Genomic DNA, 15,463 nt, shown 5'->3' on the forward strand with positions numbered 1-15,463 from the left:
TGTGTGTGTGTGGGGTGGGGACATCCGCGTGTGCTGCATTTTTGCCTTTTAGGGTGCAGTCCTATGCGTGTTTAGACAGAGAAAAGGCCTACAACTCCCAGCATTCCCCAGCCAGTTGTCTGAACATGCATAGGATTCCCCCTTAAAAACCCATGTCCCCGTAGCTACTGGCACCGCAATCGGATTGTCACACGCTCCCTACGACTTCCCCCGAACGCACTTTATTATTACAGACATATCCCTCCTTTTTCCCTGAACCCCAGGCGGCGCACGTGGTCCTCGTTCTCTTCATTTTGACCCTCGCAACAAGCCTTTGAGAGAGGTTAGGCTGAGAGTCAGGGACTAGCCCAAATTCACCCAGTGAGTCGGGACTAGAACCCGGGTCTCCCGAGTCCTAGTCCAACCATCTAACCGTTAGGCTACACTGCCTCTGAAGTGCGGGGGGGACGGGGACGCAGCGTTGCTGGGGTTTGGCATTGGCGGCCTAAGGGCGATTTTGAAACATTTGTAAAGCTGCAAGGGGATTAGCCTTCCCCAACAAGGAGTCTCTCCAGCTCTGTTGGACTGTAAGTCCCATTATCCCCCGCCAGCATGCATGCCACCGCCCTCTGTGCATTCAAAATCCATGCATTGATGCACGGACATAGAGCTCCTCTCCGGGGGCGGGGAGAGCCCGATTAAACCAGCCTGACTTCCTCTTTGCTTGGAGGGGTTTTACGCAGGAACGCGCATCCATCCCCTTCCAGCTGGTCGTGTCAGGGGGTTGGGCTACTAGCCCATGCCCCACACACCCAAGCACGTCCTTTCAGCACATGGAGGGGGTCAGGTGAATCCACTTTTGCCTCTCTGTTCTGTGTCTTTAACGAAGTGCTGTTTCACGCGTACACTCCATCGGTCCAGTCCCCTTGTCTGGAGGGTGAGTGGGTGTGAAGGGTGTGTCTTCCCCAAACTCTGATGGGGTTAACATTTCAAAATTCCAGGAAAAAAAAATCTGTATCAAGAAACGGTCTTCAAGCAATTAGCTTCCCTAAAGGGACAGCCCATGGCCATCCTGAACCATTAGGGAAAATTTCCATTGTTTAGTCAAAGCCCAGACTGGGATCAAGCTTTGCTTTAAAGCTTAAAGCAACCTTCCCTAACCTGGTGGCCTCCAGAGCTGTCTCAGACTACAACTCCCATAATCCCCAACCAGTGTGCCCTTGCTGGCTAGGGGGGATAGTAGTGGTTATCCCAGACATCTGGAGGGCTCTGGGTGGCAAACCCCTATTTCAGCCTTCCCAAACCTGACACACACACCCAGATGTTTTGGACTTCAGCTCCCATCAGCCCCGGGGTAGCATTGCCAACTGTCAAGAATTCTGAGAGCTGTAATCCAAAAAACCTGGCGGGAGCCAAGCGAGGGAAAGGTTGCCATAATTGATAGCCCAAGCCACAGTGACTGGACAGTAATCTCAGGACGCTATGCATGCACACTTACTCAGGAGTAGATCTTGCCACAAAATGACATGTTTTCCATTATTTTTAAAGAAAGGCTACACAATCCCCCTCCCTCTCTCTTTCACACACACACACACACACACAGTGTGCATATCAAGTAAAAATTTAACTAGTACACCTTTCTTTCATGGGGCGCACGGAAGTACACTGTACCCACTGAGTTGCTGCCTTTTAACCCACATCTTCTTTTAGACTGGAAAAGGAATGTTTCCATTCCTCCCCATTTAAAGAACAGAAAACAACTTGCAGCGTATGATGGTTTTGGATGCTGCAAAGAGGGTGTGCTAGTAATACTTACATGTTTCTTCCCCTACCACCCAAGACACACACATTTCAAATGTTTTTGGAATATGCATGTCTTGCTGTATCTTCAAGCTCCCTCTTCACATGTCACCATGAAAAGAGGAAATAAGTTATGTGTTGTTTTTCATTTTGAAACTCACCTGTAGAGCTGCCACTTTTTTGCTGGGGTAAATGGGGGGTGGGGATAAAGGTTGACGAGTCAGCATACCCAAATCTGAAATGTTTTTTTCTGAAATTATATTTCTGTCATTTAACTCAGTGATCCGCCCCCCATTTTTTCTTGTTTGTTTTGGGGTTCTGTACTTGTTTTTTCTCTCCCCCCCTTTTTTTTCTTACTGGGCTGGTTCCTGTGCCTTTGATTTCTGTGTATCCATCAGCTGTTAAACAGTATTTATTTATTTATTCATTCATTCATTTCATTTCTATACGGCCCAATAGCCAAAGCTCTCTGTGTATATGTGTGTGGGTGGCATACATCTGTGTTAACTATAAGAAAAAATCCATATGGCATAATGGATTACAAAAAGCCTGGTATAATGGACTTACAAAAAGCAGGTTTGGGGAGCAGAATAGGGTCAGGGGGAGAGAGAGAGAGAAACCTGACTGGATGGTGTAGTCGGAATGGTTACTTATCCTGACTACGACATCTGGTCAGCCTTCACCCTGACCCACCCCCCTGCCAACCTGTCTTTTGTAACATCTTGCCTGATGAAGAGATCTGGAGATCTTGAAAGCTTGCACATTTTGTGATCTTTGAGTTGGCCTAATAAAAGTATTACACTAGAAGCAGTTACGGTTTTTCCTGAGATAGAAAGAAATGGGAGAAGCTTCACCTGTTTAATTGCAGTGTGGGGCTGCTGTTAATTGCAGGGGAGCAGGGCTAGTAAAAATAGTGGCAACCCTAGTCAATTCTACATCCTGGTTTGTTTGTTTGTTTGTTTGTTTTGCTCCTTCCAGGTAATGTGTCTCTGGGTGTTTTACAGCACCTGGAATCAGCTCTAAGAGAAGTTACACAACACCCACCCACACAGTGAACATCCAGGTTCAAGCTAGCCAGCCCCAGCAGGGCAGATGCAACAATAGCTCTGTAAATAATACAAGCACAGCAGGGTTTCACAACAAGATCACATCGTTATGGTGATCTGCAGCAGGGTTGCAAAACTAATGATGAAGCTCTCAGCCATTTGAAATCTGAACAGATTTTCCATATCTGAAATGCCCAGTTCTGGATTCATTTTAATAACATGAATTAACATCACCTACTTTCTTCAGCCCCTCTTTTTTTACTTCGTTTACCATCTTGCCTGATGAAGAGTTCTGAAGAACTTGAAAGCTTGCACAGTATTTTGTGAACTTTGTTTTGGACTAAAAACGGTATTATACTAATGTGGATTTTAGTAATTTTCTTTTGGATTTTTTTCTTTTGGCCAACACAGCTACCCTCACTTTTTGTGTGACCTGGAGAATACCATGTGTAGCCATTCAACAGCAGGATCATATACTGGAGGAAGATGATCTAATACTACCTGAAGCTGGGACATTATTCTCCGAGGGTACATCCCCTCCAACCACGAGGTAAAACTACCCAATTTGATTTCCGTTGACTTTCCCCCCCTAACCTATTCATATATTTATTTACAACATTTATATACTGCTCCACATCTAGACAGATTCTGGAGTGGTGGACAATGAAATTTACAAAGATAAAGGAATAAAACCCCGTGTTAAAAATTATTATTTTAAAAATTCTGATAAAAAATGTGGCTGCTCAGACAAGGAAGGCTGCCTGAAATAAAGATGTCTTCAGGAGGCGGAAACAACGTAAGGTTGGTGCTTGCCTCGCCTGACTTCCAGAGACAGGAAATTCCATAGAATGGGGCCACCACACTGAAGGGTCTTCTCTGGATGGACTACAATCAGGCCATAGGTCCCTGTAGAACCATCAGGAGCATGCCCTGCGATGACCGCAGTGACCAGGCTGGTTGGTAAGGGAGAAGGCACTCTCTCAGGCACACCATCTGAAATTATCTCCAGCTTTAGCAGTATAAAAACTCTCTAGCTTCTCTCTACTTTCATTTGCACCTACCAAGGAATCTGTGTGGTTCGCCTAAGAATAGAACAGTTTGGGGTAAACAGCGGGATTTTACATTTTCAAACATGGGAGATTTACTGTTGTTTGTTTCTTCTTCCCAGCAGCACTTAGGAGGATCCCAGGTGCATCCTGAAACTATCTTTATACCTGACAGAGTCTAATTTGAATGTCTCCATACTCTTCCTGCTTTCCATCTTAAGAGTATAACCAAATGCAGACCCCATGGCTTAAATGTCAGTCACTTCCTCCCGACACACACATGCTGGTGTCATTGTTTTTTTGCTTTATTTTTCATCTTGCCTGACGAAGAGCGCTCAGGAACTTGAAAGCTCGCATAGTATTTTCTGATCTTTGAGTTGGCCCTTATAAAGGCATTATGCTAATATGGATTTTAGCATGTTTCTTTGGGAAGATTTGATAAGAACTTCATAAACCTGTGTCCCCCACCCATTGTTGCAACTGCAATCTCATGACAAAGCTCTGAATGCTGTTACCAACATCAGAAGCTAAAGCAAAGTTGGGGAAACTTTTTGCTATTGAGGGCCACATTCCCTCAAGGGTAATCTGTCCAGTGCTGTGGTGGGTGGGGCCAGAATCAAAAGGGGCGGGGCTGTCCCTTTTCTCTCTTTCTGCCACCCCCTTCTCTCTCTCACTCTCACTGACAGGGTTCACACATAACAGCAACCCAGAGAATGGATAGAGTACAAGTTGTTGTTGAATCGTGGATTGTCATTGCATGCAAACCCTACACTATGATTTAACCATGAACAGCCCAGGAAGAGAACTCATGGTTTGTTGTTGGGTTGTGAACTCTGAATTGTTTGTGGTTAACAACCCATAGTTAAACTATAGTGCAAGGTTTGCATGTAACAACAATCCATGATTCAAGTGATTATTCGAAGCCAACATGGATTTGTCAAGAACAAATCCTGCCAGACAAATCTGATCTCATTTTTCGATCAAGGAACCTCCCTTGTGGACTGTGGGAATGCTGTAGACATAATATACCTCGACTTCAGCAAAGCTTTCGACAGAGTGCCCCATGATATCCTGATGAGCAAACTAGCTCAAAGTGGGCTAGATGAAACAACAATCCAGTGGATCCACAGTTGGCTACAGAATCGGACTCAAAGAGTGCTTATCAATGGGATCTTCTCAAAGTGGGGGGAGGTAAGGAGTGGGGTACCACAGGGCTCAGTCCTGGGCCCAGTGCTCTTCAACATTTTTATTAATGATTTGGAGGAGGAGGTGCAGGGAATGCTGATCAAATGTGCAGATGACACAAAATTGGGCGAGATAGCTAATACTTTGGAAGACAGAAACAAAATTCAAAGTGATCTTGATAGACGAATGCTGAGCAGAAAACAGAACAAAATTTAATAGGGATAAATGCCAAGTTCTGCACCTAGGAAAAAGAAACCAAATGCACAGTTCCAAGATGGGGGATACATGGCTCAACAACACTACAAATGAGAAGGATCTTGGAATTGTTGTCAATCACAAGCTGAATATGAGCCAACAATGTGATGTGGCTGCAAAAAAGGCAAATGCTATTTTGGGCTGCATTCATAGAAGCATCGCTTCCAACTCCCGGGAAGTACTAGTTCCCCTCTACTCAGCACTGATTAGGCCTCATCTGGAGTACTGTGTCCAGTTCTGGGCACCACATTTTAAGAAGGATGCAGACAAACTGGAGAGGGTTCAGAGGAGGACAACAAAGATGATCAGGGGACTGGAAACAAAGCCCTATGAAGAGAGACTGAAAGAACTGGGCATGTTTAGCCTTGAGAAGAGAAGACAGAGGGGAGATATGATAGTGCTCTCCAAGTCCTTGAAAGGTTGTCACAGACAGGAAGGCCAGGATCTCTTCCCATCATCCCAGAGTGCAGGACACGGAATAATGGGCTCAAGTTACAGGAAGCCAGATTCCGGCTGAACATCGGGAAAAAATTCCCGACTGTTAGAGCAATACGACAATGGAACCAATTACCTAGGGAGGTGGTGGGCTCTCCCACGCTGGAGGCATTCAAGTCGAGGCTGGACAGCCATCTGTCAGGGATGCTGACTTGGATTCCTGCACTGAGTAGGGGGTTGGACTTGATGGTCTTGTAGGCCCCTTCCAACCCTACTATTCTATGATTCGATGAAATTAGGCTGATGACCTAAGCTCCTCAGGTTGTCACCCCTGAGCTAAAGTCTACCTCCCAAACTGAACATTCTCTGTGTGATCTCCAAAGCTCATATGCCAGGCTCTGAATCAGGAGCAGGGAAACGTGGCCCTGCAGATGTTGGCGTATAAGTCCCATTAGCCCTAACCAGTGTAGCAAATGATGGGAGTTGCTATCCAGCATCTGGAAGGGGTCCCACTTTTCTTCTCCATGCTGGAAATATTGCTACTCAATTTTGGCTGGCAAATTTGAAAGTGGGGAGTCTGAATTCTGCCCGCCCACCCGCCCTCCTCTACTGACTTTATTCAGGTCTTATTAATTAAAATGTTCATACATCGTTGGTCTCAATGCTACTCAACACAGGGTGGAAACTTCTCTCAGTCTGCAGTGAAACAAATGGAAGATGTGCAACGAGGCATTTGTGCAATGAGGCGTGCGTGCCTCAGATCGGTCCGTCCCCCACTCTGACATCTAACTGCCTGAGATGGCCGTTCAGACCTCTGCAGCATGGCCACCACGTCTGCTTCCACCACCTTCCTTCCCCTGACTGCTGGTTCCCATCTCTTGGCAACAGAACATCCCTGCAATCCCATGGCAACTTTCCAGCGTTGAATAGAGGCTCATTCATTGCTGCGGCCCTCCTTCCTCCCCCTCGGCTCTGCGTAATATTCCTGGCTACCTCAAAGTGATGTTGTAACCAGAGCAACTGAGATTGCCCTTGAGAATTTTAGTTGCAGAGACAGAAGCAAAAAAAAAAAGGTTGCAGTGGGTGGTGGGTGCATGGTAGAGGAGTAGAGCTGGAGTACACTGGGCTGCCTTGGAAAAGAACCCAGGAGTCCTGGCTTCTCCCATCCCCTTCTTCACTAGTAGATCTGACTTCCCCACTTAGAGTTATTGGCTGAGCATATGGCGGGCTGCTGCGTTTCCCTTCCAGCTACAGCCCCTGGCACTGGAGGGACAGTAGCTCAGTGCTAGTGTACATGTTTGGCACGCAGGAGGCCCCAGGTTCAATCCCCAGCATCTCCAGGTAGGGCTAGAAAATCTCCTCCCTCAAATTGGAGAGCTATTGCTGCCAGTCAGCGTCGACAATACTGGGCTAGATGGGCCAAGGGTCTGACCCGGTATCAGACAGCTTCCTGTGCGCTGAACACAGTCAGTGTGAATGGGAGGGCGGCTGGAAAGCTGCTGTGAGGATGCAGAAGATTCCCTCTTGCAGCCCTACGGGTCCTAGGCAAGAAGTATGCAAAAAGCTCATCATGTATGTGGCACACTGATGACCAATTGGCTCATGAGCCGCGGCTTGAGTCCGGAGTGGGAGAAAGTGCCATTCTCGGGAGCACGACAGTGTCTATGAAGCTCTCTGTGGCTTGGCCTCTGGTTGGCTGAGTCCAAGGACGGGCAGCAGCAAAACATGGGAGAAGCAGGCAGGAGAGCAAGCTTGGGTCTGCACCACAGCCCGACTCACAGATTCTCCATCCAGGGGAGCCACAACCCCCCACTGCCTATGCCACTTGTGGCATCTGGCCACAAACTTCAGGCTTGCAAGATCCCTGTTGGGTTTAGGTTTTTTTAAATTGTACATACATACATGCTCTCTCTCTCTCTCAACCCTGAGGCCCTCCAACTGGAGCCAGATGACTCAGGAGTGGAGCCAACCTCCTCCTGTACCCCATGAGACACACACGAGATACGGCCTCCATATACAACAGGGGTGGGGAACCTCTTTCAGCCCTGGGGGCCAGATTTCATTTCACAGCAGCTCTCGGGGACCGGCAGTGGGCGGGTCCGAAGCCAAAGGGGTGGGGCCAAAAATACCAAAAAACAAACCCCCACCGCAACATATTTTAGCTCTGACTGACAGTAACTGAGCTGTAGGAGAGGCATTTCAGCCTTTTAGAATGCAGGGGAAAACTGTAAAAGCCAGGAAACCACCAAACAATTGGTGGTTGGGGGAAAGGGAAATTCCCGTCTGGGGAACTCTGAAGGGCCAGATTGGGACCCCAAGAGGGCCGGTTCCCCACCCTAGCCCCAATCTAAATCTGAAATGCTACACATCCAGGTTCTCTAACCACCTAATTCAGCATTCCCCCAACCTGTTTCCCCTTCAGATGTTGTTGTTGTTGTGATTATTATCATCATCATCAACATTTCTATACCACCCCATAACCGAATCTCTCTGGGAGGTTTACAGAAGTTAAATCATTGAAATACAATATCCAAAGTTTAAAAGCCATTTCCATGAAAGCACACAGACAATATATACAGACAACATATAACTAAAACCAACTTTGAACAGTCAGTCATAACTAAAGACACATCCAGGACCAATTAAAACTCATCATGTGCTGCCAAATGCCTAGGAAAAGAGACAGGTCTTAACCTGGTGCCAAAAAGATAACAATGTTGGTGCCAGGCAGAGCTCATCGAGGAGCTCATTCCACAGATGGGGGGGCGGGCACCGCTGAGAAGGCCCTCTCTCACTGCCGCCTTCTGAGCTTCCCTCGGAGGAGGCACTTAGAAGAGGACCTTAGATGTTGAACATAGAGTACAGGGAGAGGTGTGCCATCAGGTATTGTGGTCCCAAACCATGTAGGGCTTTATAGGTTAAAACCAGCACCTTGAATTGAGCTTGGAAGCATATAGGCAGCCAGTGCAAACGGGCCAGAATCAGTCTTATATGTGTGGACCTTCTAGTCCCAGTTATCAATCTGGTCCCAGTGTTGAACTACAACTCCCCTCATCCTCGTGTCCATCTGTAACCATGGCTGAGTACATGCAACTGCCTTGTTCATCCCCCATTTACCCCTTGCCTCCATTTCCTGCCCATTCCTCTGTCATCCTCTCTATCGAATTTTCGTTGGGAGGCCTCTTGGGGTAGGAGCTGCCTTCTTGTTGCTTTGTGAAGCACTATGCACACAGAGCTCCTTCACACGGAGATTTTTCCTGCTATTGAGATTGATCACTCACAGATGTTTACGGGCCTTTTAGATGACGCTGTCAACTTCCAGGCCATCTCCCACTCTAAATGGCCTTTATTCTGTTTTTAAATAGATTGGAGATAATGAGCTATCAAATTACAGCACTTGAGTTTCCTCCATGAAAAACGAAAAGCTGCAAGGAGAGGAGCGAGGTCAATGAAACATATGGAAGACTGAGATAACGGGGAGAAGGAGGGGGAAAGGATGCACGTGTCAAGGGAGTCCATTGTGATCCTACATTTAAAACGGAAGCAAAAAGCCCCATTTTAAATGCAGGAATTTAGGCTAGTGTAGAGATGCTCATAGAGAGTGCTATTAAACGCAGAATAATAATGAGATTCTCCCCCTTCTCTTTCTCTCTTTGGCAGGGAGATGTCAGCAAGCCCAGTGACCAATGGCTCCTCTTCCCCTCTGCCCTTGGGGGAAAGCGCAGTGCGTGACACAGTCAAGATCGTCACTGGGGTGATCTTCAGCTTCATCTTCCTGGCTGGAGTGACCGGGAATGGGATAGTGCTGTGGGTCACTGGCTGGAAGCTCCGCTGGACATCCAACACGGTCTGGTTCTTCAACCTCGCCTTGGCTGACTTAGCTTCCACCTCCCTGATCTTTGTCACGGTGCTAAACTTGGCCTTGGACCTACACTGGCCCTTCGGATCCGTGGCCTGCAAGGTGGCCAACTGCCTGTTCGGGCTGAGCGTCTGCAGTGGCATGCTGCTGCTCAGCTCCATCAGCGTGGACCGCTGCGTGCTTGTGGTGGCCCCGGTCTGGTGCCAGAACTACCGCACCCCACGCCTGACATGGGCGGCGTGTGGGTTGCTCTGGCTGCTCTCCTTGGCCTTCTTCGTCCCCAGCTCCTACTTCTTCACCGAGGTCTCCATGGAGAAGAACAACCGAAGTTCTTGCAACAACCTGGATGTATTCCAGGACTGGCAGGAAGCCGAGGTCCTCACCATTTGCATCTTTCTTTACCAATTCCTCCTGCCCTTGCTGGTCATCTCTGTCTCTTACACGATCTTGGTGGTGAGCATGCACAAGAAGAAGCTCAACAAGTCCAGCAAGCCCTTGTTGGTGGTCACCCGGGTGGTCTTCTGCTTCTTCCTCTGCTGGCTGCCCTACCACGCCCTGGCTCTGGCAAGGATTTCCATGCATGACGTGCCGGATGCCATGCGGCTGGTGGCCATCCCCCTCTCCAAGTGCCTGGCCATGTTCAACAGCTGCATCAATCCTTTGCTCTATGTCTTTGTGGGCCAGGAGTTCCAGGACGCGGTGAGAAGGTCCTTGCTGCAGGTCTTCAAGACAGCGTTTGAGGAGGCACCAATGGCAGCCAACGTCTGAGATGGAATCTCATCTGTGGAAGGGAGGGGATCTTCTTTCTCATTAGTCATGGCAAATTACGATGCTGCCTTGTATTACTAGTATGTGCTGCTGTACCAGGGAGGGGAGGAGAAAGAAGCCAATTAGGCCCATTAGCTTGTATATACTGTACATTATTTTAAAAAACAACCCTGCAACAAGGTACTGTGAGACCACATTCTGTGACCTGCAAAAAATCTGCAAAATTAGCACGTTTTTCATTCTTTTTAAAAAGAAGCATTCTCCTTCTCCTGATAGCTACTAGAAGGAACCCGAATGCATGATCAGCTCCCTGTTGACAACTGAAAAACCCGCTCAAGCTCCCTGCTCTGGAATCCTGAGATTTCCCTAGAAATTGCAAAAAGTAGCCTTGATGGCTGAATTAACAATCACAAGGGCTAGAAACTTGTTTTTTAAAAAAAAAAGCAAAAGGGGAAGCTGAAAGTCAATGGATGCTACAAACTACTCCCTGTGTCCACCCTTACACAGTGTAAGTACAGAATTGCTGAACACAAATAGACTTGTTGAAGAGGAACATCTCAGCCCGTCAGTGCTGGCCTCTTTGTCCTCATCACCAATGTGCAGTGGTGCAATCCTATCCATCTCTACTCAGATATAATTCCCACTGAGCTCAGTAGGGTTTACTCTTGGGTATGTTTGTAAGATTGCAGCCTTATGCTTGCATGGTTGTGGATCCTGCCTTATTAAAGTCAGTCTGCTTGTCACACAGACACACAGGTGAAGGGATGGAGAGAGCAAGGACTTTCCGGGCCGGATGGAGAGGCTTGGGGGCCGAATTCTGCTCATGGACCAGAGGTTCCACATCCCTGCGTTATGGAATCTAACACAGAATCCAGAATGTCCCTTCCTCTACCCGCTAATTCACAGAGGACACAATCCACAGGGAAGTTCTCTTGCCTAGGTCCCCTTCTCTGTCATGCAGGATGGGTACCTCTTTTAAGATGCTTTCAGTCTGCAGTTTTTTAGAAGTACTTGCATGAAAAAGAATTATTTTTTAGTCAGCTGCAAATTTAATGGATGGGGCAGCTTTTGAGTTAATCAAAAGGTTTTTCAACGATTGGACTAACCAGTTAAACCCAGCAGCCCTTATTTGATCCTTGACAAGGTTAAATCTTTATTAGAAAGTGTTGCAAAAACAGTTGCCTTTCTCAGAATTCTCCATCCTATTTGTGGGCAGAGAAATGGGGGGTGGAAGGGACCATTACACTCTGCAGGGGGAGGAGAAATTCTCCAACAGCTTCTCAGAGGTGGAGCTCACCATTAGCTGAAGCAATAGCACAGCTTCTCTTTTTTTCCTAAGGCTGTTTTTGCTGCTGCAGCTGCAAGAGGCAGCAGTAACTGTATTAGCAGTCTGGGCACCATTTTTCATCCCTCACATTGCTCCAGAGCTAGAATCATCCCAGGGCATTGTGGGGAGAAAATGGCAGCCACCACAAAAAATGGTGGCAAATATGCTGAGAAAAATCTGCAAAGCGGCCTTCTTTTTCTAGGTTGGGAGTGCTGGTTGTTCAGTCGTTCAGTCGTGTCCGACTCTTCGTGACCCCATGGACCATAGCACGCCAGGCCTTCCTGTCCTCCGCTCTCTCCTGGAGTGTGCTCAAGTTCATATTCATTGCATCGGTGATGCTATCTAGCCACCTCATCCTCTGCCGTCCCCTTCTCCTTTTGCCTTCAATCTTTCCCAGCATCAGGGTCTTTTCCAGTGACTTTTCCCTTCGTATTAGGTGGCCAAAATATCTGAGCTTCAACTTCAGCATCTGTCCTTCCAATGAGCAGTCAAGGTTGATTTCCTTTAGGATGGACTGATTTGACCTCCTTGCAGTCCAGGGGACTCATAAAAGCCTTCTCCAGCACCACATTTCAAAAGCATCGATTCTTCAGTGCTAAGCCTTCCTTATAGTCCAGCTCTCACAGCCATACGTTGCTACTGGGAAAACCATAGCTTTGATTATACGAACCTTTGTCGGCAAGGTGATGTCTCTGCTTCTTACTATACTGTCTAGGTTTGCCATAGCTTTCCTCCCAAGGAGCAAGCGTCTTTTAATTTCATGGCTACAGTCACCGTCTGCGGTGATCTTGGAGCCCAAGAAAATAAAATCTGTCACTGGTTCCATTTCTTCCCCTTCAATATGCCAGGAAGAGATGGAGCCAGATGCCATGATCTTAGTTTTTTTAACGTTGAGTTTCAAAACAGCTTTTGCACTCTCCACTTTCACCCTCAACAAGAGGCTTTTTAGATCCTCTTCGCTTTCTGCCATTAGGGTGGTATTGTCTGCGTATCTGAGGTTGTTGATAATTCTCCCGGCAATCTTAATTCCGACCTGTGATTCATCCAACCCGGCGTTCCTCATGATGTACTCTGCATGTAAGTTAAATAAGCAGGGCGACAATATACAGCCTTGTCGTACACCTTCCCCAATTTTGAACCAATCGGTTGTTCCATGTCTGGTTCTTACTGTTGCTTCTTGACCCTTGTACAGGTTTCCCCGGAGACAGGTAAGGTGGTCTGGTACTCCCATCTCTTTCAGAATTTGCCACAGTTTGTTGTGATCCACACAAAGGCTTTGGCATAGTCAATGAAGCAGAAATAGACATTTTTCTGGAATTCTCTTGCTTTCTCCATGATCCAGCGAATGTTGGTGATTTGATCTCTAGTTCCTCTGCCTCTTCGAAACCCAGCTTGTACTTCCGGTAGTTCTTGGTTCACATACTGCTGAAGCCTAGCTTGTAGGATTTTGACCATAACCTTGCTGGCATGTGAAATGAGCGCAACTGTACGGTAGTTTGAACACTCTTTGGCATTGCCCTTCTTTGGAATTGGAATGTAAACTGACCTTTTCCAGTCTTGTGGCCATTGTTGAGTGTTCCAAATTTATTGGTATATTGAGTACAACACTTTAACAGCATCATCTTTTAGGATCTTAAATAGCTCAGCAGGAATACTGTCATCTCCGCTAGCTTTGTTGTTACTAATGCTTCCTAAGGCCCACTTAACTTCACTCTCTAGGATGTCCGGCTCAAGCACTGTCATGGCTATCAAGGACATTAAGATCTTTTCTGTATAGTTCTTCTGTGTATTCTTTCCACCTCTTCTTAATCTCATCTGCTTCTGTTAGGTCCCCGCCTTCTTTTTCCTTTATCATGCCCATCTTTGCACAGAACATTCCCTTGAGATCTCCGATTTTCTTGAAGAGATCTCTAGTCTTTCCCATTCTATTGTTTTCTTCAATTTCTTTGCATTGTTCATTTAAGAAGGCCTTCTTGTCTCTCCTTGATATTCTCTGGAAATCTGCATTCAGTTGGGTATATCTTCCCCTTTCTCCCTTGCTTTTCGCTTCCCTTCCTTCCTCAGCTACTTGTAAATCCTCATCAGACAGCCACTTAGCTTTCTTGCCTTTCTTTTTCTTTGGGATGGATTCAGTTGCTGCCTTCTGAACGATGTTACGGACCTCCGTCCATAGTTCCTCAGGCACTCTGTCTATCAGGTCTAATCCCTTAAATTTGTCACCTCCACTGTATATTCATGAGGGATATGATTTAGGTCATACCTGAATGGTTTAGTGGTTTTCCCTACGTTCTTCAATTTAAGCTGATATTTTGCAATAAGCCCATGATCTGAGCCACAGTCAGCTCCAGGTCTTGTTTTTACTGACTGTATAGAGCTTCTCCATCTTTGGCTGCAAAGGACATAATCAATCTGATTTTGATATTGACCATCTGGTGATGTCCATGTGTAGAGTCGCCTCTTGTGCTGTTGGAAAAGAGTGTTTGCTATGGTCAGCGTGTTCTCTTGGCAAAACTCTATTAGCCTTTGTCCTGCTTCATTTTGTACACCAAGGCCATGCTTGCCTGTTATCCCAGTGATTTCTTGACTTCCTACTTTAGCATTCCAGTCAATCCCCTATGATGAAGAGGACATCTTTTTTTGGTGCTCTCGGAAAAAGTCTTCTGAGAAATTTCAGTTCATATGAGGCAGTTTCATACCAGGGCCTACTATTCATCCATCTAGTCACTGATTGACTCCCCACGGATTCAAATAGGGATGTTTTCCAGACCTAACTGGATTGCCAGGATATGAAGCTGGTACCTTCTCTGTGCACAGCATGTGTTCTAGCACTGAGGTACAACCAACCTACCCTGGCCCTTGATTTTGTGGACAGTATAACAGCAACTCACTGTTTCATACCCACACACCAATCCAGTTCCCAACTGAAAAACAGGGTGGTGGGTGTAGAGTGAATATCTGATGTGGCTAGGTTGGGGAGTGGGGGAGACTATTAAGCATACCAGGATGTTCATATAGAGATGGCGTTATGAACCAGTATGAAGATGTTTGGGCTACCAGAAATATTGGCCACCCAATTTCTCCGCTTTCAAATCTCCCAAATCTCCACTTTTAAATCTCCCATTGTTTGTTTGTTTTTAAATCTTCAGCAACAACAGCTGAAAACATGGACCTATATAAAACCGCCCAGATGCCCAGAAGATGTTAACATGTCAGAACCAGAAAAATGCACATCAGTCATTATGCCATCTTGGCACATCCTGCATTCAGAAAAGTGTAAATGTTCTCTCTCAAATACCTTTTTCTTCTCGACTTCTCTTCTTTCAGCCTGAATGCATGTGTACATATTTCAATTACTAATCAGGATTTTTGTGGGTTTGAGTCTCTGTGTAGCAAAACTGACCTTTACTGTGCAAAGAGCTTACTTCAGCCTACCCATCATGATAAACTCAAGACAGTTTAGCAATGGGGCTAGGATGTGGAAGATAGCCCTCTAATCAAGTGATTGCAGAAAAATCTTCAAAACGGCTCGTTGCGGAAGAGCAGCCCAATAATGGAAAGTGACTCAGTTTGAAGCAAGTGATAGAAATAATGTCCTGCAGCCTTTCACATCAAAGAACAAAATTATCCTGTTCACATCACAGCCGTTGATGCTGTGCTCTCTTTTCTGTGACTGATGCCCGAGTTCCTGACTGCTCACCTCCTCCGAGAACGAACTACGCAAACGAGTGGAACTGGGCTATAAGCAACACTTCCCCCTCCATTT

At 46.5% G+C, this 15,463-nt stretch overlaps 1 protein-coding gene across 2 annotated transcripts in view; it reads left to right on the forward strand.

Annotated features, from left to right (window-relative positions):
• The window catches only part of LOC146337803 (chemerin-like receptor 1), a 40,716-nt gene extending 28,658 nt beyond the window's left edge, over window positions 1-12,058 (forward strand). For both annotated transcript variants that reach the window (XM_084815278.1, XM_084815279.1), the window contains exons 2-3: window positions 3,237-3,375; window positions 9,407-12,058. In XM_084815278.1, the coding sequence (XP_084671404.1) occupies window positions 3,237-3,375; window positions 9,407-10,373 (1,106 nt within the window). In that variant the 3' untranslated portion in view covers window positions 10,374-12,058. The remainder of the gene's footprint in view (window positions 1-3,236; window positions 3,376-9,406) is intronic.
• The last annotated feature ends 3,405 nt before the right edge of the window (window positions 12,059-15,463 follow it).

The sequence above is a fragment of the Heloderma suspectum genome, chromosome 10 (genome assembly GCF_057233095.1).
Source record: "Heloderma suspectum isolate Gila_16-S chromosome 10, 16-S_ref, whole genome shotgun sequence".
NCBI lineage: Eukaryota > Metazoa > Chordata > Lepidosauria > Squamata > Helodermatidae > Heloderma > Heloderma suspectum.